This window comes from Saccostrea echinata, unplaced genomic scaffold (genome assembly GCF_033153115.1).
Source record: "Saccostrea echinata isolate AGI-Se365-2 ecotype Australia unplaced genomic scaffold, CSIRO_AGI_Sech_v1 ptg000005l, whole genome shotgun sequence".
In the NCBI taxonomy this organism is placed as follows: domain Eukaryota; kingdom Metazoa; phylum Mollusca; class Bivalvia; order Ostreida; family Ostreidae; genus Saccostrea; species Saccostrea echinata.
This window is the reverse complement of record NW_026889754.1, coordinates 16,579,699-16,605,965: the sequence shown is the minus strand read 5'-3', so window position 1 is coordinate 16,605,965 and position 26,267 is coordinate 16,579,699. Positions and strand designations below refer to the sequence as shown.

Genomic DNA, 26,267 nt, shown 5'->3' with positions numbered 1-26,267 from the left:
AAAGAGAGAAATTTTAAACACTTAAGTGATGTCAGGTTGCCAAAACGCAGTTGTTTATAAAATAACAGAAACCCCTAAAAATAAAGCTAGGTATGATGTTTTTGTTTGTTATTAAACCATGATTTAGTAATCAGAAATGTAGATATTTTCTAGTAATTTATGTACAGTCGATGAAAAATGAAATCTAACGGGCAAATGCAAAATCTCACTGACAAATCTAATAAGAAATACTGAGAGACAACAATTTGGGTAAACATGTCTGTAACACTGATCATTAAGAACCATAAAATAAAGAGTGTCCACTATATGAAAGCTCTATTTTGTTCTACAGGTTTAACAGAATTTTTTTTTTTTTATATAAATAAGTTGTAACTTAATTTTGTTGGGTACGAAAGACTTTAAATATCTCAATAATAAATTTTATTGACAACACCAATTACTATATTACTAGCTTATGCATAAATTGTTCGTCTCATATATGTCCATAGCAAGATCATCAGCTATCATTTCATATACTTTTTCACGATTTTGACTATGATGAAAAAGTTTACCTCGACTAATATCAATGAAACAATGGAAACAAGAGCACTAAAAGGAGTATCATCTCGCCGGAGTTTTGCTTTTGAGCTGTGGTAACAAGCAAGCGCGCACTCTAACACACTCCCACACTTAAACACACTCACGCACAGTAGCGATGTTATATCCCCTTCGCAACAAGGTGCACGAGGGGATAATGAGAGACAGTAAATTGCTGGTTCGCTACAACATTGCTATCAGAATTCTCACAAACCGTTTCCACACGTAACGTAGTAAAAAAGTGAATAAAATGGCAAAGAAAATAGAACGCATTTATTATGAGTTCTTTGACTGAACAAATATGAATATTGAAGAAATATCTTAATGTTAAACAAAAATCTTGATAAAAAAATTTGACTTGTCTCATCATGCAAACATACACATAGTTCTCAACAGAAAAACATAAATGACTTCTTTTTAAATGTACATCATTCCTAGACTGAAATGAAACGATAATTGAAAAGTAAAATCTTCATACAATGATATCTAAATTACTCAGTTTTTAAATACTGGCCACAATGCTTCCGAATATATCCCCACCATGACTCAATCCTTTGATTATGATACTTGATCCAAATATGACACAGTTGTTAACGTCCTCATCATCGTTTTATTATCTAAGGAACATGTCCATTTGAGCAATGGAAACGTTTTCTGTCCCATGATCTAATCGTTACCTTTTGGGGCAACATTGCCATAATTTTACTGCGTTTACATAATAACTGGCGATCATTTGAAGTGTAAGCTTCCAACCATATAATTTTTCGCGAGAACCCATCTATGCAACCGTTTATGCAGAATCCATATGGCTTTAACTTATTGTAAGAATCTACGTGCCACGTAAAATCTGAACCAAAGCCAAAGTAGTTTCTCCTTTGCAACCTGTTCCTCTGTCTTGTTTCACGCCCTCTTGGTCAATAATTTGAAGCATTAATCTAATAGTTTCCTAGTTGTCAACAAAATCATTCTTGATGCATTTTGTATGAAAAAGTTTAAATCTATAAAACTGACTTGGTCGTTCAATCTGTTCCAATAAAACATAGCCACATAAAAATATCTGAATAATGCTTGCGGCGAAACATTCATTTTGGCCAAAAGACGTCTCAAGCTTCTGATACTTACAAAAAATTCCATTGTACAGGGTGTTTCGCAATAAATGTCACACATCTAAATGGGCGTAACCAGAATATTAAGCATGGTTCCAAAAATATTCAAGTACCTTAGTCAACCATACTGACCTAAAACTATGATATTGCAAATCATAAGGAATATTATCATATTATATAAAGTCACTGATGACATCATCAGTGATGTCATAATTCGGGTGTTCTCAAAATGGAGTACACATTCAACAAAAATCTGAATTTATGAAAATTGATTATTAACACAGATGTCCTAAAATTGTACAAGTGTGATGAAGAAAAAGTATTCAGAGCACAAAGTTCTGTCTAGATTTCAGATATTAAGGAAAGATAACAAGTTTGAACTAAAAGGTGAAGGACATTTACCTGTAAATCCTGGCACTCTCAGAAAATTAAGAGGTGATTGGAACATTGACAGAGTGAGGTCTATCATTGAGGGATCAGCAAGAAAGTCAGTTATATCTGTGTTTAGGGAAATGAATTGTGAGAATGTAAATGTTCCAAGAAACATTTTAAGAAATCTGCGATGTGATTTGTGTCTGACTTCATACAAGATTTCAGTAATGCAGCATCTAAAGCCAACTGCATTAAGAATCGGTTTGAGTTTGCAAAGTGGATTGAAAGTCAGAGCCAGGAAGGGGATGACAACATAAAGTTCTCAGATGAGGCTCATTTTTTATCTAAAAATGCAATAAATTTTGTAAATAAATAAAATATGTGCTTTTGGGGTTCTGAAAATATAGAACAAGAAATCTGCCAGATGCCCCGTGAATAGTTCATAGTAATGGCCAGAAATTTCTACTCATGAATCTCTAAATATGTTGATTAAAATGATATATAAAATGTATATGTAGCTTTTGTTGTTAATTTGCTTTCTATCTTTCGATTGTGAGACACCCTGTATAAAGCTAGAGACTGCAATATTTCGTTGTGGTTAAATCCTAATAAAAAATAAAACTTCACAAGTACGTCAACTGTCTCTACGCCGCCCATACTTAATGCTTCATAAAATTAAAAACAAATCTTGATAACTACATATTATCTCGTTCGTACGAAATATAATCCTGTACCTACGACATAGTATCTCGTACGTAAGACTTAGTATCTCGTATGTATGACTTAGTATCTCGTACGTACGACATATTACCTCATGCGTACAATTTAGTATCTCGTACATATATACGACTTAGTATTTCGTACGTACGACTTAGTATGTTGTAAGTGAATTTAAGGAGGGAAAATTTGCAGGTAGTCGGGATCGAACCTAGGCCCTCCCGCTCAATAGTCCGTCACCTTTTTAAATGTTTTTCATAGTCTGTCACCTTATTCATTACGCAACGGAGTCTTGTTGAAAACCAATGGAATTAAAATTAACAAATTTGTAAAAATCGAACTGGGACACTTACCTGTAGTTCACATGTTGTATCGAGGAGCTTGGCGATGTATATATATCTTATATATATTTTTTCATATTCTATGTCGGAATTGGGGGCAGACTAATTAATTACACATCTTGTATCGTGATGAGGACAATTATCGGCGACCGGCAGCTGTTTCTTAAAGAAATGATTCAAGATAAATCTTCATCTCGGAGAACGTTTTTAATTCTCTATCTTGAAAATTATGTAAAATATTTTAAAATTATTTATTTAAAAACTGAAATATCATTTGATTTCAAAAATTAAGAAACAAAATTTACAATATTGAGTTCCTTCAACAAGATGCATAAATAATTCTGTCTCTTCTTTTACTGCGAGATATGTCCATGAAAACTAACCGCAATAGACAGTGTTTGACGGACATAAGGATAATGAAAACTATATTACAGCTGAAAAAATAAGAAGAGGAAAATGTTTTTCTTGTTAATATTAAGAGCATATATTGACCAAAATCCCCGTTTTTTCAGACTGACTGATTGTTTATTTATATAACAACTTATTAATTATAAAATTGAATAAGCTTGTGAAACTATTTATCATTGACTTAGAGATTTTACAGAAAAAAAAAAAAGAAAATACTATGTCAGTAAATTGAATTCTGATATGAATATTGGATAATTATCTTTTAACATTTAAACAATTTGCTTTTTCAGAATCGATTTTCGTGCTACAAATTAGAAATTCGAAAATCATTTTGAATTTTATGAGTCCACAGTTGAATTGTAATTTTTGATATTAAAAAATTATATTTAGACATAAATTTTGTAGTCTATAATCACAGTTTAACATTTTAGTAAACAATTTAAAGACAGTTGAACATCTAAACATTACCAGTTCAACGTATCTGAATATTATTCTTATCACAATAAATATAACATAAACACATTCTCTAAAGATGTAAATATTTTTTTTTAAATTGTTAAGGGATAATTACTGATAAACAAATGAAAAGCTGATGAAAAAGTCGTTGAATTACGACTGAAAGGTCACTGAAAGGCGGCTTAAAGACGAGGGAAAGGGAACGAAAATGTCACTGAAAGATATCTGAAATGTGTATGCTGAATGGTGGCTAACAGGTACCCGAATTTTGGCTGAAAGGTCACTGAAAAGTACCCGCCATTCAGTGACTGAATGGCCACTGAAAAGTCACTGACAGCCGCCTTTCAGTTTTAACTGAAAGGTCTTGTTGCGTGGATGATTTCAGAGGTCTGCGTTAATTCTGCTCACAATTTATGTATTTTATTGGATTCTAGAACATGATTATTATTTGTTATCTCCACATTACATTTTTCTCTAGATTTTACTATAATTTTATAGTCAACAATGTTTCTTATATAAAACAATAATAATTATCAACGAATCAGGATATACAAAAAAGGAAGACTTAGAATCTCTATTTATGGTTTAACTTTCTTAGCAACGATGTTTTTGCTACAATTATTTTAATCAATAAGCTTAAAAGTGCTCTATATATAATGTTCTGTAAATATACAAAAGATTTGGGGGGAAAGGAAAAGTTTACCTTTTTGTTTCCATAGTAAAACCATAAATTGGGCCTAACTTTTCTTCAGAAAAAGATCATATAAATACTTAACGGCAGTAATATTTAAAAAAATGTACAAAATTTTCATTTTCTCCCAGTTTGAGATCCTTTGTCAAAATTTGCTCTAGAAACCATGTATAAAATCCCAGATTTTCTTAAATCTTTGGTCCTGATCGGGAAAACGGTTCCAGAATCAGTTTGACCCTATCCCTATACCAAATGTTCATGAAACTGAAATTGCATGGTTTTATAACCCATATGTCGACATTAATATAAAATATATACATTTGTGGTATCTCTGTATTATATAAACATGCAGAGAGCAAATATCTTCATACCTGTGTGAAGTTTTTCGAAGGTCATAGGTCATTACGTGACCTAATCACACAGCGCAGTAATATCTACATAAAAAGACTTACTCCACTAAGCAATAGGCCTATAGCATGTTTTTCATGCATAAGAATGCACAAAATAAGCAAGTAAAATAATAATCAATTTATTTACAATGTAAACGAGTATTTAATTAATACAGTTCTTGATCGATTTTACATAGAGAATAGAAAACTACGTGTTACAAGTTTCATGTCTGAGCTGCATAGTCTCAACGTTTACCCTTATTTTTCTCGCAGACCTCTGAGTGCTGTAATTTTTTTTTTATAATAAATTTGAAAATCTGTTGAAAAATATCAATGTAATGCAATCACGCCACAAACAGCTGACAAACACTGCACTTTGGAAGTTCGGTAGGCACATCTCCATCATCGAGATCGTTGTGACGTTGTCTTAAAAATGTAAGCTGTCGTCAGTGTCTCCATGTCAACATCATAAATTAATAAATATGCTTCACTGAACTCGTAGATTTTATGTTTTTGATCAAATTTTGTACTTGATTTCAAGTTATCTGGTCCAGACAAGTGTCTTCATCCATCCCTTTCCGACCGAAATTCCTCCAACTTTTTATTATCAAACATCGGACGTGTTTCTTGTGTTTTTTAACATCGAATATGAGTTCTCATGAATACAAAAATTCCAAAACACCAATATGCTTACTATAATTGATCACAAGTAGCCTTTCACAGAATATTCCCTTCAAAACAGAATCCTTTGCAATATGAATTTGAAGCGTAACCGCTTTTCAAGCCGATTAACACCTAGCGTAATTTGTCAAAATCTACGACGTACAGTTAGTGCAATATTTATATTCGATTACATTCGATTGTCCGTCTCAAATGTATATATAAGTAATAAATAACAAGTTTAAAAACTTCAATGGGAATTGAAGTGGGTCGGTACGTGATCAAATCTTCTGAGAAGGCCTTCGGCCTTCACAGGATTTGATCACGTGACCGACCCACTTCAATTCCCATTGAAGTTTTTAAACTTGTTATTTATTTCTTAATTGAACTGCTACATACACGTACTATGTACAACACAAATTAATGTACATTGTTATTTTTTGTAGCTCTTTTGGATTAGTTGAAATTCTTTACAGTGGTGTTGAAATTGTCTTTCCTTTGGTGTGTGGTAGCACATTTCTGTGATACAAATTTTAATACACTGGAAAACATTTATTTCTACAAAAAATATATTTTGCCATAATATATTTTTCGAGAAATTTTATATCTTGATTAAAATACAATTTACTAATTATGTATCATGGAAATATCAAAGCAAATTATGAAAAAAAAAATCTACAAAAAAACAAACAAACAAACAAAAACAAAAAACAAACAAACAAACAAAAACAAAAGAACGAGTAAAGGTATTGCTTTTGAATATCAAAAGATTCATTTTCAATTCGTCTTAGCATTTTGAATTTCCTGACTAATTCGTCGTGGTCTTTTAAAAGTTATCTAATTTTTCAAAGAATCTCTTCCCTAAAATTTGTAGAAAATCGATATTTTTTTTCATATATTTCAAAAGCTTAAGAGGCCCAAGGGCCTTAACGGTCACCTGAGTTTAAAGTAATGATCCATAGATTAAAACAAAATAAGTTGATAAATAAAGCTATGCTGCCCAAATGCAAGAGAAATAGGCAAAAAATCAGAAACCGGCAAAATATTAATTTAGTACTCAATAACAAATTAAATTTTAAAGTTGATCTATTTATTTGCTTGTTCTTTCCCCCATTGTCACTATCCTCAACTAGACTAAATAAACAATACTTCTAGAGCACTATTACTTAACATATTTCATTCCCCCTCGTACTGCGCTCTCTTAGTCTTTGAAGATTATTTATTGTACAAAGACACGGTGTTTTTGTCCCATTTTCATTTATCTATTATTTAAAAGTTTACCTGACCATTAAAATTATGAAAGTACTTTTGTATTAAATATTATAAAATTTCATGTATGTTTCTGTTATTTAGTTGACCTTTTTTAAGTTACATTATATACGGTGATTAACTATTATAGGTGAATAGCAAAGGGGAATAACTTCTTTCAGTAGAAATTAATAAATTGGCCAAAGGGTACAGCATTTCAAAATCTGGTAATAAAAACTTCCTTACTACAACTTTATATACTCTTTCTGCTTCCCAGATGCCCAGGAGCAGAGAATAACATTTTCAAGAAAATAATCAATTTTCACTATAAATTCAATATAGCTCCACCCTTATACCAAAGTCCCTAACCCAGGGTCCAAGGTATTCAAAATTTTGACAGAGGCACTCTTGCTCATCATAACCATGCACTTACTATGTTTCTGTAATAAAAATGGACAGAAAGGAAGATTTTCAAAGAAATAATGCATTTCTTCTATAAATATTTAAAAAAACCCTCTAAAAACAACATTAAACAAATACTTTATAAGAAAAAATAGGATTTTACAACTTAATGAATTTGATCTTAAGCACCTACAGACATGTCAAAGCTGCACAATTCAAGTAAACTGCAATAAAAAGGGTGTTAATGCCTATTGATTTTAGAATAAAAAGTCCTTTAAAAACAACATTATACAATTACCTTATAAGAAAAATAGGATTTTAAAACTTACTTTATTGGAGAGTTGTCAAGTAATCATGATTACATTATAAAATAGTAAAATCCACCTGTGACGTCACTCTTTTGTTTGAGCGCTCCATTATTTTTCAGGAATGGAGAGTTGCAAATTACATTGAAAACAGAATTTGTTATGTTCATATTCTCTTTCCCTTACCTCTACCGAGGAAAGAACTTAGAAAATTTTATCAAGTTTATTTTCACATAAAGAAAATAAATGTGGCACTGTTGAGAATCAAACCCGGTACCTTTACCTTCAGAGTCAGGTACTCATCTCACAACGCTATCGAAGCTGTTGAATGACACCGGATTAAAATAACTTCAGTACACTTTTTTGCCTTACTTTCTCTCTATATTTTAATAAATACTACTAATATGTTAAATGTATATTAATTTTACAGTTTATCTTATAAATATTTTTATCATATATATTAACCAACAATAATTACAAGCATTTAAAAAAGGTGGATTTTATGCGGGTTAATATACTCGTAACCTTCATTCCTTAAAAGCAATGGGCCTCGGCCCCTTCGGGGCCTCGGCTCCATTACTTTTAAGGAAGTGAGCGCTACTCGTACATCAACCCTTACGTAGTCGACTACTTTGAAAAATGGAATGGTTGTAATTAGCTGGTAATTGATTAATTACTTTTATAATCCAAAGTAAGTATCATGTTTACAATCACAATCACAAATTATAAAAGAAAAAAAAACTCACCTTAACACCAAAATTCCTGACCGCGGAGTTCTGAATTTTGAAAAGATTTCCTTGCTTGTCATAACGATGCAATTTGTTTTTTCTGTTAAATAGGCAGGGGCAGAGAAGGATTTTTAAATAATAAAATGCATTTCCACTATATATTAAATCCCCCCCCCCCCCCGACTTCAAGCCCTGACCCTGGGGACATAAATTTCACAATTTTGGAAGAGGTATCATTGATCGAGAAGATATTCAAAGAATTAATATTCACAATTTTGGGGGAATTGCCCTTGCTCATCACAACTATATGAGCCGTCCCATGAGAAAAGGGCCCTTAAGGTAAAAATTTTCAAAATTGACTTTTAAATGGATTATGATAGATTAAAAAGTAAAATAACCAAATATAAAGTTTGATTCAAATATTAAGAATAATAACTGAGATATAGGGAATCAAAGGTTAAGAAAATGTTAAAATAACCTTGAAAAATGACGTTGAAAAATGACGTTCAAACTGACGCTTTTATATCCCTCTCAGAAATATTTGAAATGCGTATTTGATTGAAAAAACATTACTTTATCGACATTTTTGCATGTCATATAAATTTTCATTTTGGTCAATTGTAACACACATGATTTAGAAAATCCGATAAAAAATTCTTTATATAAGTTTTCTCATAAATAAAAAAAACAGATAATGGTTTTATATCGGTAAATACCTTTTTTTTCTTTTAAACACAACAAAGACGTGAATATTGCTCTGATATACGGTTCAGAGAAAAGTAATTATTAAATATAAAACAAACCAATAAAAGATATGTGTTTAGATATTTTACAGACTTGTATTTTATTTATTTGTAGCTTATGAAAAGTAATTTTTAAAGAAATTTAAAATGAATCCGATAAGACTGATAACATTGCGTCTTCCTTGTACTTATAGAGTTCATTGTTCGATAATTTTTCATCATAAGAATATAATTTTTGTTGCTTTACTCATGACTTAAATGAATTTATGAAAGAAAGCTTGAAGGGCTGATACAGAAAATTGATCGGCAAGAGGGGGAGGCATCTGCAGTAACACAGTCCAGTTAAAATTTTCTGACAAGTTAAACGATGAAGTTTGAGGTGGTTTTCTGACAAATTATATGAAGCTTAGGGAAGGGGAGGGGGCAATATGTACCTACAATACTAAACATACATGTATTCATTGTCCTACCTTGGTAAATATTGACACAGGCAATAAAAAGTGCGGAGACAACCCCTTCCCCCTTTTACATGGGTAATGTATGTTTCTTACGATATTGTACATATTAGACCATCTGTCAAAATTGGTTGATTGTCCTCACCGACCGGCTAAAAATGGTCCAACTCAAAACTCTTTTTAACTGCCAGAAAGCATTTTTATTGCATTTCGGAAAATTGATTTTGAAAATTCAGCATTGATATTAAAATTTTCTGGGGAAAAAAATTCTCACCTACCTTCCAACTCAATTTTTTCGTCCTGAGTCGGAAGAGGGGATACAAACATTATTTTAAAGTTGGTCGTGTTCCCTGCAACATTGGAGTAAATCGTCACAATATTTGCACCGCCTATTTGCACTGTACCGGGTCAATATTCGTTTGTCTTGCAGTGAACATGTAATCTCACCAAACCCGAGGATGAGAATATAATTTTCATATTATCGTCATATCCTTATAAGGTCATTATAAGTTCAGAATATATTTTGAAGTTTGAAGTTTTTTTTATGTCTCATTGATTCATCATGTACCCCCCTTTTTTCGCTAAATTTCGTTTGAAGAAAAAAAAATCAAAAACTTAGGCCTATACTTCCATTCATTTTGTGGTTCTCAAATTTTATGACCACTTAGTTTGGGTTTAATAAGATATGTCGTTGATCGGGAAAGAAGGAATGTTGGCAGTGAAATGAGTGGCGCTGCGGGCCGGGAGTAGTAATGCCGTATTCATAGGACTCTTCCCGAAATCACATATCATAAATCCAAAGTAACGAAAAAATCAGTTTGCGAGTTTATTAAAGCTTTTAACGACGTAGAACAATTTAAACTTTCAATAAATACATGCGGGGACACATACGGAAGTGGCAAGTCGGACACATACAATTTAGATACTTGTATTTAACAGAGTTCTTTGACAACAATTAGCGAATTGAGTGATAAAATGACATGTGTTGAGTAAATCACAGAGTCTCTGAAAAACTTTGATAAGATGGACATGAAAGAAGTTTAAATAAAATAATTACTTGAATGTTTTATATAGGGATTTAAAACGTGTTGAGGGCAATTTACACTAAATAAAGATTTATAATTAAAATTGATAAGTGGAATATATGTTTTAAATAATATTCAAAGTAAGATTTATTTTAAGAGTCGATTTTGTACGGTGATAGAAGTATTTATCTCAGATTTAAAAAGAAATCAAATTTTCTTCACTGACACTAACAACCTGTCGTTTCAAGCTCGTAAAATTTTGACATGTTGTACTTCTATCTATGAAACGCCCCTTGACCCGAGGTCTGATAAATTTGTACGCATTGGATATTCTTGTATCTATATACTGAGTAACCTCTGGTGGTATCTCCGACATTACTGAGCACTGCCATTTTAACTCAATTTTCTTTTGTCGAAAAGGGATTAACCCCCTACCGAAATACTTTTTTTTTCTTTCTTTGTTTTTTTTTTTGTGGGAGGGGGGGCTATTTTTAACTTTTCATTTTAAGCCCCCCTTTTTTTCTGAAAAAAAGAAAAACGTTGTTACGTACATGCCTAAAGTAATGGCCAAATATGATTCATTAACTAAAATAAGCAGTCGCTCTTCCCATTTATCAACTCAAAGATTAAACTGAACTTATTGCAAACCTTCCTACACAAAAATGTATTTATTTTCGTAAACTTTGATTCAGACAAACACTGCATCTTGTACAATCGCTTTTAATGTATTAAAATTAGATAAAAAACGAGAACCTAATTATATCAGTAAAATTTAATATTCAATATAGGAATGTCCATTTATATGGAACTAAGCTCTAAAAAAATCATATTTTCTTTTTTTTCCCTAATATTTTATTGGCTCTAAATGATATAAACAACAATGAAAATAAGTTGATAGCGCTCAGGTAAAAATGTTTGAAAAATATATAACATACGCAACTTGCATTTTATGACGTTATCTCTACCGGCGTTTTTCTCATTATGACGTCAAAATACATAAGGGCCCTTTTCGCATGGGACGGCTCACATACTTGGTTTATCTGCTAAATAACCAGAGGCAGAGAAGATTTTCAAAGAATTAGTTTAATTTCGCATATAATTAATAGAAACCCCCCTTTTCCCCCGGAGAACCCCTCACTCTGGGGCTACAAATTTCACAATTTTAGAAGAGGCACTCTTGATCATCATCAAATTTTCAAGGAATTTATGTATTTGCACTATATGATCAATAGAGCCCCGCCCTAACACCAGAACCCCTGACCCAGGGGTCAAGATATTCACAATTTTGAAAGAGGCGCCCGTGCTTATCACAATTATATATTTGGCTTATCTGCTAATACTTAGGAGCAGAGAAGAAGATTCTAAAAGAAATAATGTACTTTCACTATGTAATCAAAATAGTCCCCTTTTTTCACGGAGAACCCCTCAACCTGGGGCCACAAATCTCACAATTTTAGAAGAGGCGCCCTTGATCATCATAACCGTGTACCTAGTTTATCCTCTGTATATACAGGAGGAAAGGAGAACTTTTTTAAAAAAAAGAATTTATACATTTTCACTATATGATCAATAGGGTCCCGTCCGAACACCAGAACCCCTGATCCAGGGCCAAGACATTCAAAGATTTGAAAAAGGCTCCCGTGCTCATCGTAACTATATACAGGGTTTATTTGCTTAATACCTAGGAGCAGAAAAGATTTTCAAAGAAATAATGCACTTTCACTATATAATCAATGAGCCCCCCCCCCCCCCCCGTCGTGCGGAACCCCTCATCCTGGGGCAACAAATTTCACAATTTTTGAAGAGGCACTTTTGATCATTATAATCATGCATCGTGTTTATCCGTGTTTATCCGCTCTGTATACAGTGGGAGAGAAAACGATTTTTAAAGAATTTATACATTTAACTATATGATCAATAGAGCCCCATCCTAACTCCAGAACACCTGACCATGGGGCTGATCGGTCAAAAGTATCGAGTAGTTTAAAATAATGAAAGAAAACGTTGGGGTCAGTGATGTAAATTTTGAAATATTGGTCAAAATATGCGATTTTCTGGCAAAAAACTGTGTAAATTTTATTTCGACTTCCTTAATATATCTTCATTTCTTGGCAATGTTTGTTGAGTGAAGGTGTAAATTTTGTTATAAAAATATAAATTGAGACCTATATCTAATATTCCAGGCATATCATAACGGAAAATATTCTCTGAGTAAAAGTATATGAGGCTAAAGTTTTAAGATATTAAATTTAATTAATGTGTAGATTTGCAGAATTTTCTGCTAAATATCCTTCCGCCACAAGAAATAGTCCCTTATAAATCTTGCTTCTTTGTGAATTTTTTAACAGTTTTTTAATTGAATGTTGAACATTTTACATTGTTTAATTTAAATATGTTATAAAGATTGAATTGTAATAAATAGTTTTTAAGTAAGAGGTTCTGACTGAAATTTTCTAAAAGGCTGACGAGTGACATACCTTAAATTGGTTCAGCAGTTGCAGAGAAGAAGTTGAAAATGTTCAAATATTAACGAATTACGACGGACGAAAACGGACAGCAATAGGTTACCAGGTGACCTAAAAAGGGCAAATTACACTTTCTTCACAGTAATATGTCATTAACACTAATTAGACAAGTTGTTAAAAAAAATGCAGTTCAAAAACTTTTCTGTCAAATTTGACTTTAGAAATGAAGGATTTCATATTTTTTCCATTTCTTTTCCAATTATAAAATTAATTTGAACCTTCTTGTTTTAAAACAATACGATTAAATTGCAATGTTTTACCCAATAGGAATATTAAGCAATCAACAGCCCCCTTTTTGACCGAAATTGATTTGAATTTCAAAAGATTTTTTTTATCATTTTAGGACAAACGTTTACTATTTCGACGAAATTTATGAATGGAGCATTGATTTTTACATGGAGCAATATTTCAGCAAGAATAAATGATGTAGAAATCACCAGGGATTCTACATCTAAATGGGAGCGAGTTTCTGATGACCAATTCACAGTGGAAAATGTCTTGCAATATAAAGTTGTGAAGATTAGGGTACGGGAGTATATCTCTAATACTCATGTGGATTACAACAAGACATACAACAGTAAGTATGATTAAAAAATTGGCAAAAGATCCCACCTCTGATGTTTTCGATGTCCGTGTTTGCGATGCTCCCGATTTGTATTGTTTCAATGGACATTTGGACTTGTATACTGTTAGTTCTTAGTTCTCTCCATATTTCATTAGCAAACCAATCTAACAAGTAAAGAAAGAAATATAGATTTGTGAGTAAATACATAATAATTTCGAACAGAAAACTTTCAGAATCAAATTTAGTGTACAAATATTTCTAAATTTTCTACAATCGTTATGCCTCGTATAACAAAGCAAAGAAAAACATACTTATTTCCTATCAAGCTTGTAACACGATGTTTTATTTGTTAGCAAGCCGGGTGTAAATAGAGGATAGTCAATGTTTTGTAGATGAATATGGTTTTTTTTTCACTCATGAGACAGATATTTTTTGATATTTTCAAGAGTGCGAACACGAGTGAAAATATCAAAAATCCTTTCTCACGAGTGAAATAAATTCCATATTCAACTACAAAACATTGAATTTCCTGTTTATGACATTTCCTTTGATTTTCCCTTTGCCTCTGTCATAGGCTGTGACGTCATATTTGAGAGATTGAGACTTCATAGCTAAGCGATTGAGAGATTGAAAAACGTTGTAAACATGGATTTTTAACAACATATTTTCAGCAACCTTGGTAGTTTTAGTTTCTGTCAGTCTCTGTCAGGATGGTTCATTTCTTCTCTTTATCATAACAGGCCATGAGGGTTTTTTTTGTTTTAAAACACTTTTCGAGAAGGAAAGGAAGAATCGAGAGTTTGCTCACTTCTGATAATCTCTCACACTGTGAGAATACCATTTTGATATTCTTTCATACTGTGTCAGAATATCACTTTTATTCAATAAATAAATTACAGTATTTCACTGTTGAAAATATAACAAATTTCTATACACATGACTTGAGGCGGATACTAAATAAAGTGACGTCACAATGCAAAGATTCTCTATCACAAAAAAATAGATAACATGACGTCACTAAGCATTGTAGCACGTAGTAAATCATATCGATAGTTTGAAGCTCAACTGATTTGACTTGGATTTACAAAGAATTTATTTGGTTATATGGGAAATAAATTCGTTATCCAGGGCCTACAAGGATTTACTGGGATTTACCTCGGGTTGTATTCCATACACCCTTCGGCCTTTTTTAAAAAGAAAAATTACATATGCATACAGCTACCCCTCGATTTTCGTCAATCGAAATTTTATGAAACATGCTTAAACAATACATACAAGTATGTAAAAAATATAATTACCTTTTTTAATCCCTGATCAACAAAAGAAGATTCTTTATTTTTTCCTCAAAACTTCAATCATTTATAGACAGATGAATTCTTCATTTCCTGAAATAGGAATCATATGGAGAAATGATGTACATTTTATTCATGAGGTTGCTCCCACGTGATTTACTTCTCATTTATATTCATAAGATCCTGCATAAACTCGAAATATTCCATTTCTTTAAATTTTCATATTAAAACCTGCAAGCACAGTTTGTTTTGTTTTTTAAGCAGAATTTTGGGTTATTAGCAGTTGTCAACTCATGAAACCATCTGCTTTGGGTAATAAGTAGGTCACATTGATGCAAGAAACTGCCGTTTTCAAATTAAAAAGGCTCTTAATGAAATGATAAATCATCTGTATTTTATAAAAAGAGGTATTCGTCTGAACCTATTAATCGGTGGAAGAACTAAAATGATAATGACACCAATTCTGTGTTCTTTCCTTCATTAAAACATTATACTCTAGCTGCGGAATTTCAAATCAAAAAGGCGGTCGAAACTTTCACTTTGGCATCAACAATATTGTCATTTCCGGTAAAAGATATTAAGAAAAATCTAAACATAGGCGGAAGAACTTTATCCGAATTAGTATATAAAAATCTGCGGTTTTTGTTCGTTCTCTATATAAACCTTTATGGAATCTGTCTCCATTATAACTCCAATATGGCCGATATGTAAATGAGAAGAATGAACACCATTTATCCATATGTAATTTTTTCATATTTTCTATGATAATATTATAGAATCAAAATGATATATTTGTAAACAAACACCCTCCAGTGAAAACAACTAAATTTTTCTGAATCATCATAGTTATCAACGTGAAAGGTCGAGGTCACACTTGTAGGTGATACCTATACTAGTTTGCGAAATCTTTTATCCTGATTAACATTAGAGATTTTAGGAATGACAATAAGAAAGGGTCATGCATAAGATAAATTTGTTGAAAGACTGACAATTATTATTTATCCAAATACTTCTTTAACTTTGCACCGTTCACGGTAGCTCAGTCGGTAGAGCGCTCGCTCCGTGATCGGGAGGTCGTGAGTTCGAATCTCGGCCGCGACAGACCTAAGTCGATAAAAAATGGGTAGCAACTGTTCCTTCGCCATGCGCTCGGCACTCTGAAGTGAAAGTTGCGGGTCCTTCGGATGAGACCTTAAAAACCGAGGCCCCCTTGTCACGGCAGGCGTTGGCACGATAAAGATCCCTCACTGCTCAATGGCCCTGAGTGCCGAGTAAAGGTCAAAATTTGAAGCCCTTCACCGGTATAAGGTGACGTCTCTATATGAGTGAAAAATTCTCGAATGGGACGTAAAACAACATACAATCAATCAATCAATCAATCTTTAACTTTGCAGACCCGCGTTAACTTATGCTAGGTATGCTTGGTACAAAGATAATGAAAAAGGTGATAATAACAAAGTGTAACTGTTATTAATTAAAAATCACAATCTACAATCAATACTTATATGTGAAGAGGGCATGAAACATCAACCCCTGGAAATTCCAGAGGTGGAATCAGGTGCCTAGGAAGGGTAAGTATCCCCTGTCAACCGGTCACACCCGCCATGAACCCTGTGTATTGATCATGTAGAATATAAATGCCGTAGTCAAATTTCCTATTGAAAAAAAAACAAACTATGTTTTGAAATACCCAGCTAAAGTACAACCCATTGAAAGGTTATATTTGAGGTCAAAGTTAACGAACATAAATTCTACGAAGTGCTGAATTTATACAAGACTGTTGGAATGCTTGTCAGATAAATTTATCTGTCAGAAGCTCGCCTCGGTTCAAAAATTGATTGTACTAATAGCATGCTCTTTAGTATCAAATAAGCTGGGAGACGAAAACAACATATCCAGATAAAAGTGGAATATTACTACATAAACAAGCATTCTGTGAGTATTGCATTAGCAAAACTAGATCCTTACCGGCAAGTATAATCTGGTTCCCGTTGAAAATTGAAAATGCCATAATTCCGTCAAAAAATCAATGAAGCGAAACGAAATGCAAACTTGGTCTATAACTTATCAAGGTAAAGTCACATACCAAAAATCAGCTCAATATCTGCAAGCATTTAGAAAAAAAGTGCGGAAAACCAAGTGGGACAGACTGACAGACAGAGAAATGGACAGACGTACAGATAGACAGACAGACTCAGAGGAAACCTATAGTCCCTTCCGGTTTCACCGGTAGGGGACTAATAAGGAGAGTTGACGATGGAAAAGCTGAAGTCTTCTCGTTTGTCATACAATTTAGTTGACAATCGGTCCTTATCGCGTAGAGTTAGTAAAACACCAAATATGAAACAGATGTTCAAACTCTGTGGTATCTTTTATTCAGAGTTCACTGGGATATATTGAATCGACATATGAATTGAAGTAAGTATTTTAAATTGGAAAAAAAGTCGCCGATGTCCTGTAAATGTATTTTATTTGGCATGTACGATATTTTGCGGAAATTGGATTTTCAAGAAGTAAGCGTAGATTTGATTTAGCGCTTTTTGAATCAGCTTTACATGAACATGTACAGTTCCAACCAAACCCAATCTGACACCTAAGCAGTCCCAGAAAGCAGTCCCGGGGACTGCTCTCGGACCGCTGTGGGACTGCTCTAGGACCGCTATGGGACTGCTCTAGAAAGCAGACCCAGCAGTCCCTGGGACTGCTTTCTGGGACTGCTTTGTTCACTCATGCATGAAAATGATTCTGAGTGACATGATAGCTCCGCCCCTTGTGTATTCTGAATTTGCAGCTCCCTCTTGTTGTTTTGTTTACTTTCTGCAGAGAGGTGTTTAAGATAAAAAAAAAAAAATTAAAAAGCAAGTATTTCTTACATAAATTAAATAAGTAGAGATAGTTATATATGTAATTACTAAATGTCTTCAGGGGCTATAAGTTTCACAATTGTAGTCTAGAATTAATTTTTAAAAATGAAAGTAGTTAAAAAGGGAAGTCATGGGATGATTTTTATCCCTTAAATTAAACTTCAATACATGTGTTTGAAAAAAAAATATCTAGGCCTATTTAATAAACTAATGCTGTCAAATTATGTATTCAAAGTTTGCATTGGCACTATTTAAAAAAAAAAAGAAAACCAAACAAAAAACAAAATTGTCATTTCAGTAAGACATTCAGAGGGACATACTGTACTGGATTTTTTTCTTAATTGAAAAAGCTAATACCATGCTTAAAAAGAGCATTCCATGCCATTTTTTTACCGCCCTCAAATAAAACCTAATAATTTATTAAATGACCATAAAATTAAATTATTCTACCATTCTTCTGTCACATAAACAATGTGAACAATTATTGGGGAATTTATTTATGAATTAGTTTTTAATTTATAAATAGGCTATTAAATATTTATATATATTTAAAAAATAAATATTTGAAAATATCGGGAATAGTGACTTATTTCTTATTTGTTTTGTTTGTTTTTACCTGGCCGATTTATAAAAAGCAATGCTATTGTATAAAATGGTGTCAACACCTTAGGATTCAATCGCCTTTTGGCATAATTAGCAGAAAGTCAATGCATGTTATTTGGATATCAGTGTCACACATCACTGAACACGCTGGTCAACAATGACATGAATTTCAATCTATGTACTGCAAAAAAATCTTTGTTTCAATAATTGTGTATAAATTTATTTCGGGATTAATTAATTTTGAATATAATCTGAGGGTTCCATTCGCGTGATGTACAGATGTACACTCGAATATTTATATAATAAAACACTTAAATTGAGAATCTTAAGATAATAAAATTGGCAAGACATTAAAAATAATCATGACTGAAATATAATACTCGGCAATATTTAACAAAGAATTTTTCAAAAGTTCCAATACTTAAGAAAAATGCATTCAGAATATAACATGGGAATCGGCCTTGCTCTATAATTGTAAGATCTATTTAAAGCTAATTCTGGTAGAAAATAAACAATTCAAGTTTGATTTTCTATATAAAAAATAAATAAATATGAAAACCAATATCAATTACAGAAAATAAAGAAACTGATTTATTTTGGTCAAAAATAAATATACCGAATAATTGTGTTTAAATATTCATGTTTTTGGTAGATGTGAACATCTTCTTTCAATAATTATTATTTGTTTCGGAAATGATTGTCGCGTAAGAATTGTAAATATTTGTTGATACTACTCAGAAAGAAATGATAATCAATTTCAACTGCCTTTTATAGTTACATTGTTTATTGGTAATCTCATTCTGAGTAAGCTCCGCACATTAAATTAATTAATCCCGCCCACTGGGACTGCTGGGACTGCTTTCTGGGACCGCTGGGACTGCTTTCTGGAACCGCTGGGACTGCTAGGACCGCTGTGGGACTGCTTTAGCAGTCCCAGGGACTGCTCTGAGACTGCTTTGTGTCAGGTTGTGTCTGGTTGGTACTGTATGCACAAAATTTTAGTAATGTTCTTGATTAAGCGGAGGAAGCTTTCCACGAAAGCGCTTAATGGAATGCACAGCCAAATGCAATACATTTACGTATCTGAATGATAAGTTGAAGGCAACTCCCTTTTTTTTCTTCTTCTTCTCATGTAGTGGTTTTTGAATAAATTATGCATCACAGGAATATGAAAAACAGGTCGACTAATAAAAGGGCACAGTCAATGCCCATCGGAATTTCAACAGTTTGTTAGAAGACCTATTCTCCGAAGGCAACATAAATTTTGTATATAAGGAATTCCAACATTCTTTTAATATCAACGTCAGTGTACTGTTGTGTATAATCAGAGTGATTTTTTAGAAAGTTATTTTTTGATAACCAAATCACAAAATATGAAAATTTCCAAGTTCCGTTTTTAGTGAAGAAGCAGTATTCTATGATATCAAAAGCCTTAGTTTTTAATTAATCGCAAGGAATAGTTATATAAAGTTAAGAAAACTTTGTTATTGTTATTGTTTTTTTTAGTCCCCTACCGGTGAAACCGGAGGGGACTATAGGTTTCCTCTGAGTATGTCCGTCCGTCTGTCCCACTTGGTTTTCCGCACTTTTTTTTTCTAAACGCTAGCAGATGTGAGCTGATTTTTGGTATTAAGTGTTCTTGATAAGTTACAGATCAAGTTTGCATTTCGTTCCGCTTCAATAATTTTTGAAGGAATTACGACCTTTTCAATTTTTCAGGGTTTTCCGCATTTTTTTCCTAAATGCTTGCAGATATTGAGCTGATTTTTTGTATGTGAGTGTATCTTGAATAGTTACAGATAAAGTTTGCATTTCGTTTCGCTTCAATTATTTTTGACGGAATTACGACCTTCTAAATTTTTCAGGGTTTTCTGCAATTTTTTTCTAAACGCTTGCAGATATTGAGCTGATTTTTGGTATGTGGCTCTACCTTGATGAGTAATAGATCAAGTTCGCATTCCATTCTATTTCTTTGATTATTGACGGAATTATGGCATTTTCAATTTTTAATGGGAACAAGATTACACTTGCCGGTAGGGGACTAGTATTGCTAATGCAATACTCTCAGAATGCTTGTTAATTGGTGACTTTAAATTAACCTAAAGGTCTTTGGAGTTTTTGACAATCAGTTTCTAATTAACACTACTTCTAGAATATGCTATAAAACAGACAGCAGTCTGAAGTTTCTTCTTTACAGGAGGTAATATTTTGGTGAGGAGTAAAGATAGGGGCTTGATAGAGCATTTTCTGGAACCTGCAATGTATCTTTGTTCTTAAGGATTTTTTGAGTTTCAGGAATCCAGTATAGTAAGGGTAGATTAATCTCACCGTAGTTAACTGATATAATAATGGTATTCAATATTTTTATGTGATTTTGAAGAGTTTCGTCATTCGTAAGTGAACTTTAATATAAATTGGATTTCGAGACGTAGAATCCAAACCAACTTCTTCTATATTACAGTTATAATAATGAGCCTCACAAGACGATATTGTTCCAAGCACTGTCTGCTGGAACCATAACATATTGTTCATGAGGACTTTCTAATTTTTATTTTCATCTCAGATTTAGTGAATAAGAAATAATGGAAAGTTCGCCTATTGACCTTAAACTTTCTAACACGGTTTTCAATATATGCCTTAAACACTTTATCCATTGTTACAAAGTGTTCAGGTCTTCCTTTCAAATTCAACTCTATGTCTGGCATAACATGCGACAGAATTCATAAAATAAATAAAATTCTGTCGCCAATAAAATGATCGGGCTCACTGTATCTAGGACCTTTTTAAGATATGATTTCTTTAACCTAAATTTGTTTGGAAGGCAGTGAGAAATGTGATCTGATCTTTACACCTTCTTATGTGTATTACATTTAAAGTCACTGTAAAAACAGTAACAGTGAAATGTATGAATAGTAATATGGTAACCAATAATGAAAAGGTCCATGCCGTACTTAGCACTAGAATTGCATATGTCAGTGGTGTGTCACGTAAACTGGTAAAGAAAGTGAGGTTAAATGTAGAAAAGAAATGACACTAATGCAAGGGCATCCATTTGATTGTATTCATTAAAATTGATACACATTAAAAGACGTTTACATCCCTTACCTGAAAAAGTGTTGGTAGCTAGTTTGTGTTGTTTGGGATGTACTTATAATTGTGCCGTGAATGTGTGAAATAGCAAAGGTTCACACTTTGTCGACGTCTCTACACCGTACTTGGTATGAAAAACATCTGTCTGCATTCAACTTAATGGTAGATTGCATTTGATGACAAGGTCATCATATCGACCGTAGAATTTGCGAAAATTTAACCTTAAACGAGACTGTTAATGTCCTTGTTTCATCGAATTGTTTGTCAATAGCTTGCTTCGTTTTACACATTTTTCGTTAATGAGCATGTTCTTTTATATCGATTCAATTTAGAGACTTAATGTCATATGCAGGTGATAAGGGTAAATAAGGGAAGTTGACGATAAAAAAACGTGAATTTATCACATTTTAATGAGGTTTTTTGTAGAAAAATATCTAAATATAAAACAGACGTGTCAGACTCAGGGGCGTCTTTTATTTTGAGTTCAAAGGGATATATCAAATCAACTTAGGAATAAAAATATTGTTAATTGATAAAACGTCGTCGATATATCTAAATATTAAATTAAAGGCCATAGCAAGAGACTTCTTCTTTTCATGTAGACTTTTTTAAATGAATTCTGCATCACATCTTTACTTATAAATTAATAAATTTTGCAAATAAACTCCGAAACGGGTGCACCAGAGTTCTTACTCACTCCTCTAAGAATACACATGATACAAGATGATGTCCGTAAACTATATTTAGATTTCACTTGCAGCGTAAGTATCGTACACTAAATTAAAAGTCTACTTTTATTTTCTATAAACAAACATGAAATAGCAAAAACATGAGTACGGTGGCGTTTCCGGTTGGCGGATCTAAGTTACTGGCAATTTTTAATGAAACTGGCAACAAGCAATCGTTTATTTATTTCATTAAACGTCATTACTGAATTATTCAATCAAAACTTGATTTAAATGATATAAAAGAAATAAGTTGTGATAACAGATTAAAAAGGAAAATGTGCAAATTATTTTTGTCATTCACCGATCGTATTATTGACGGAAGCTTCTAGAACATATAGCATCGAGCCCGATGTTAAAAAGAAAATAGCTGCTTTAACATAAAAAGAAACCTTTTGTGTGAATGGTCATTGAAATAATGGTAATTCATTGATAACACTGTAAGTTGTGAATATATTTATATTTCGAAAGAGTATTACATATAATTAGTAGGTTTTCCTAATAAATTTATCGGTAAAAATTTGTATATATTCCTCACTGGGAGCATCGTGGCAACAAACCCGAAGTACAATTTGGACTTAATTCGTAATAAACCTGCTTACATGAAAAAAGAAAATTAATGAACAAGGCATTGTTTAAATACAATTATGCTGTAAAATTTTGTACTTTAATCAACACATTTCATTTTTTTTTTCTGAAACAGTCTTTTGTATCAAATACTCGGCCTATTCCAGTGGCGGATCTAGGAATTTTGAAAAGGGGGAGATCAGTTTGGGGTTGGGGTAGGGGCCCACAGACAGATTTGTTAAACTTTATGTATATTTTGGACACAAAATGGGAGGGGGGCTGGGCCCCCTCTAAATCCGCCAGTGCATTCATAGGGCGTTATATAAAAGCTAATTTTTACACATGTACTTGGGTCTTGGATTATAAATATGTATGTACCTTATTGATATGCAAAAAAAAAAAAAAGAGGTAAGGTACAGTTTTTACATATCAATAAGGTACATACATATTTATAAACCAAGACCCAAGTACCTGTGAATTTTTACCCAAAAAATCAATTTCTCAGTAAAATGTGCATTTCATGACGGAAATGAAATAAGAGTATCTGAAGTACAATATCCATAACACAGTATACAATATCCATAACATGTATATAACAGGTTTCACAATAAACGTCAATTAATGAAATTGTTATTTGAGTTTTACGGGGGGGGGGGGGGCGTACTTCTACTTCATGCGGGATTTTGAACAAAGTATTTCTTCCTGCTATAAGCTTGTTGGCTGTCAGTAGAAACTACAATTTATATATTACTGGATTTTTTCTGTCGGTAGTGGTATAAATTCAATTCCCCGGGCTTGCGCGGGATTTCATCTAGTAAATACAGAAAAGTCTCCTTTATGTAATAATGCTGTGAAATTTGTATCCATTGGCATTCCGAGAGATTGTTGGAAGACTTGATCTCCAACATCACATAGATATTGTCAATAGGGAAACTCAAACATCTTTCAATATTAACTTCAAAAACGTGTGTGTACAATGTTTCAGAATGTTTAAACAGAATGATTTTGCAAATTACCACTTACAAGTGAAATAAATTTACGAGTTATCAAAAGGTGCGATATTGCTTTCTATAATAAATAATGAATAAAAAAATACATGTAACGTATTTACACGGATCATTAAGTGTGTAATTCATTTTTGTTACGTATTAAATTTTCATTAACGTGGTAATGATACTTGCTACAGGATGCCTCACAAATATTAATTTAGGCGTTCCTTAACATACCTGTGTATGTCGCCATTTTCAACGATATTACATGTAACATCGCCAGTAATGACATGGCCAAGGAACCGTGGTTAAAAAAAAGAGAACAAAACACTTCTAAGATTTTGTTTTAGTTTTTTGTTTATATAAGCTATGTTAGGTTTGTTTATATTTGAAAGGTTTGGAAGTAACAGTTTGGGAATATTTTAGGAAATACCGGTCACGGTAGCCTAGTGGTAGGGCGCTCGCGTAAACATAGGTAATGACTGTTCCTTTGCCAAACACCCGGCACTAGAAGTGAAAGTAGCAGGTCTTTCGAATGAGACCTTTAAAACCGAGGCCCCGTGTCACGGTAGGCGTTGGCACGATAAAGAACCCTCACTGCTCAATGGCCCTGAGTGTCGAGTATAGGTCTAAATTTGAAGCCCTTCGCCGGCATACGGTGACGTCTCTATATGAGTGAAAAATTCTCGAATGGGACGTTAAACAACATACAATCAAAAATCAATCAATCCTTATGAAATGCAAGGTGTAGAATTCAACTTGAAATAAGATGGAAGGCAAGATCGAACTTTTTTTTATGATGAAGAGGCAGTTCACCAGTAAATCAGGCAGCATTGTATGAATAGGCACCGAATGTGACGAATATTTGATACTTTATTGAAAAAGATATTAATGTTGTCCATATGGATAAATGTAATTAGAGATTTGTTTGAAAATTGCTTATTTACTAAAAAATCGATTTGTTTTGTGTTTTGTATTCCCCTATGTAAACCATTGAATGTAGGTCGAAAACAAAGAACTGTAAATTCTAATCCATTATCAACAGATCTATAATTCGCTCCGAACTAAATCTAGAAATATTTCATCCTTCAGTTTGACAAATAAAATCAGTGGAAAAAATATTTTCAATAGTAATTTTCTTGCAAAATAGACGGTCGTTTTTAGGAAATTCTGTTATGTAAGAGTTATCTCCCGCAGCATCGGGAAATCGGCTAAACACCTTAATATCAGAATCCCAGTGAAATATTTAGAACCGATACACTAAGGAATATTGTTCAACAAAAAATAATCCAAAGTTGTGCATTTTCGAAAAAAAAGGATCTCATGTCGATTAATTACGAATTCTGCCTCGAAAATACTATTCTCGGAAAATGGATTTTTCTAGAAAAGTTTGGGTGTTATATTTAATAACAGAAGGGGCTTCAAACAAACCTAACAATTTTCGCTAAATCAGGGGGCTTTAGGAGCAATGATTTCAAAGATCCGTCATCTTTGCTTCAAAATATTTAAAACGCTTTTTAATGACAGTGCCTCTATTGTAATCGACTACTGCAGCTTGTGCACAGGCAACTGAAGCATGGATAACATACAGCCTTAAACCCCCCAACCTAACTTCCAATCTACAATTCTCTATTTTCTTGTAAATTTATTTCTGATTTCTCAGTCCATTCCGTATGCAATCCTGTGCAATCGGTGTGTACTGTTATTTAAGTTCAAAATTTGGCAATACACATGGTATGAAACAAATGTTTTAAACAAACGGGGGTTTCCGCCCCGAGGCTGTTTTCTAAGGTTTTTACAATGTAACATATCATATGTTTACAAGCACCCTGTCTGGGAGATGTTTTCATGCTAGTCTCCTTAACATAAGCCAAATCCTTAGTGTCTTATATTCTGTATCAGATGGTTTATTAACAAATTTTCTCCATTGACAGCATTAAAGAAGGTTCTGATGTAATCCGATCTGTTACGCTTTATCTGATAAGTCAATAATTTAAATTATAACCTGTCGACCTATCAGATGGAGCGAAACAAAGTGATAAGACTAAAACTTCTACTGCCATGGAGAAAATTTAGAATAAATATAACGAATAACGAAATGATAACGAATAGTAATCATGCCTAAACGTCCAAATTTTGAGGAGAATGAACATAGATCCTCTGAAAGCATCAGTGTGGAATCAGTGGCCGTAAAAGAGTAAGCATTCTCTTAGGAGGTGATAATTGTATTGGGAGTTTGCCATCATTGTCTCTCTCTCATAAATAATCCAAATATGAAAGAGTTCTGTCACACTCCCTGGTGTCTTTTATTTCGAGTTCAATTGGAAATATCGTATCAACATTTGAATAAAAAATAAACTTCGATATATCTAAATTTCTACTTGAACACTAAAGCAAAAGAGTTTATGTAATTTTTTTAATTAAT

The 26,267-nt window shown here is 32.8% G+C and overlaps 1 protein-coding gene across 1 annotated transcript in view; it reads left to right on the top strand.

Moving 5' to 3' along the window:
- LOC133179724 (uncharacterized) overlaps positions 1–26,267 on the top strand; it is a 129,661-nt gene that overhangs the window by 94,829 nt on the left and 8,565 nt on the right. The window contains exon 8 of the mRNA XM_061314418.1: positions 13,560–13,724. Within this exon, the coding sequence (XP_061170402.1) occupies positions 13,560–13,724 (165 nt within the window). The remainder of the gene's footprint in view (positions 1–13,559; positions 13,725–26,267) is intronic.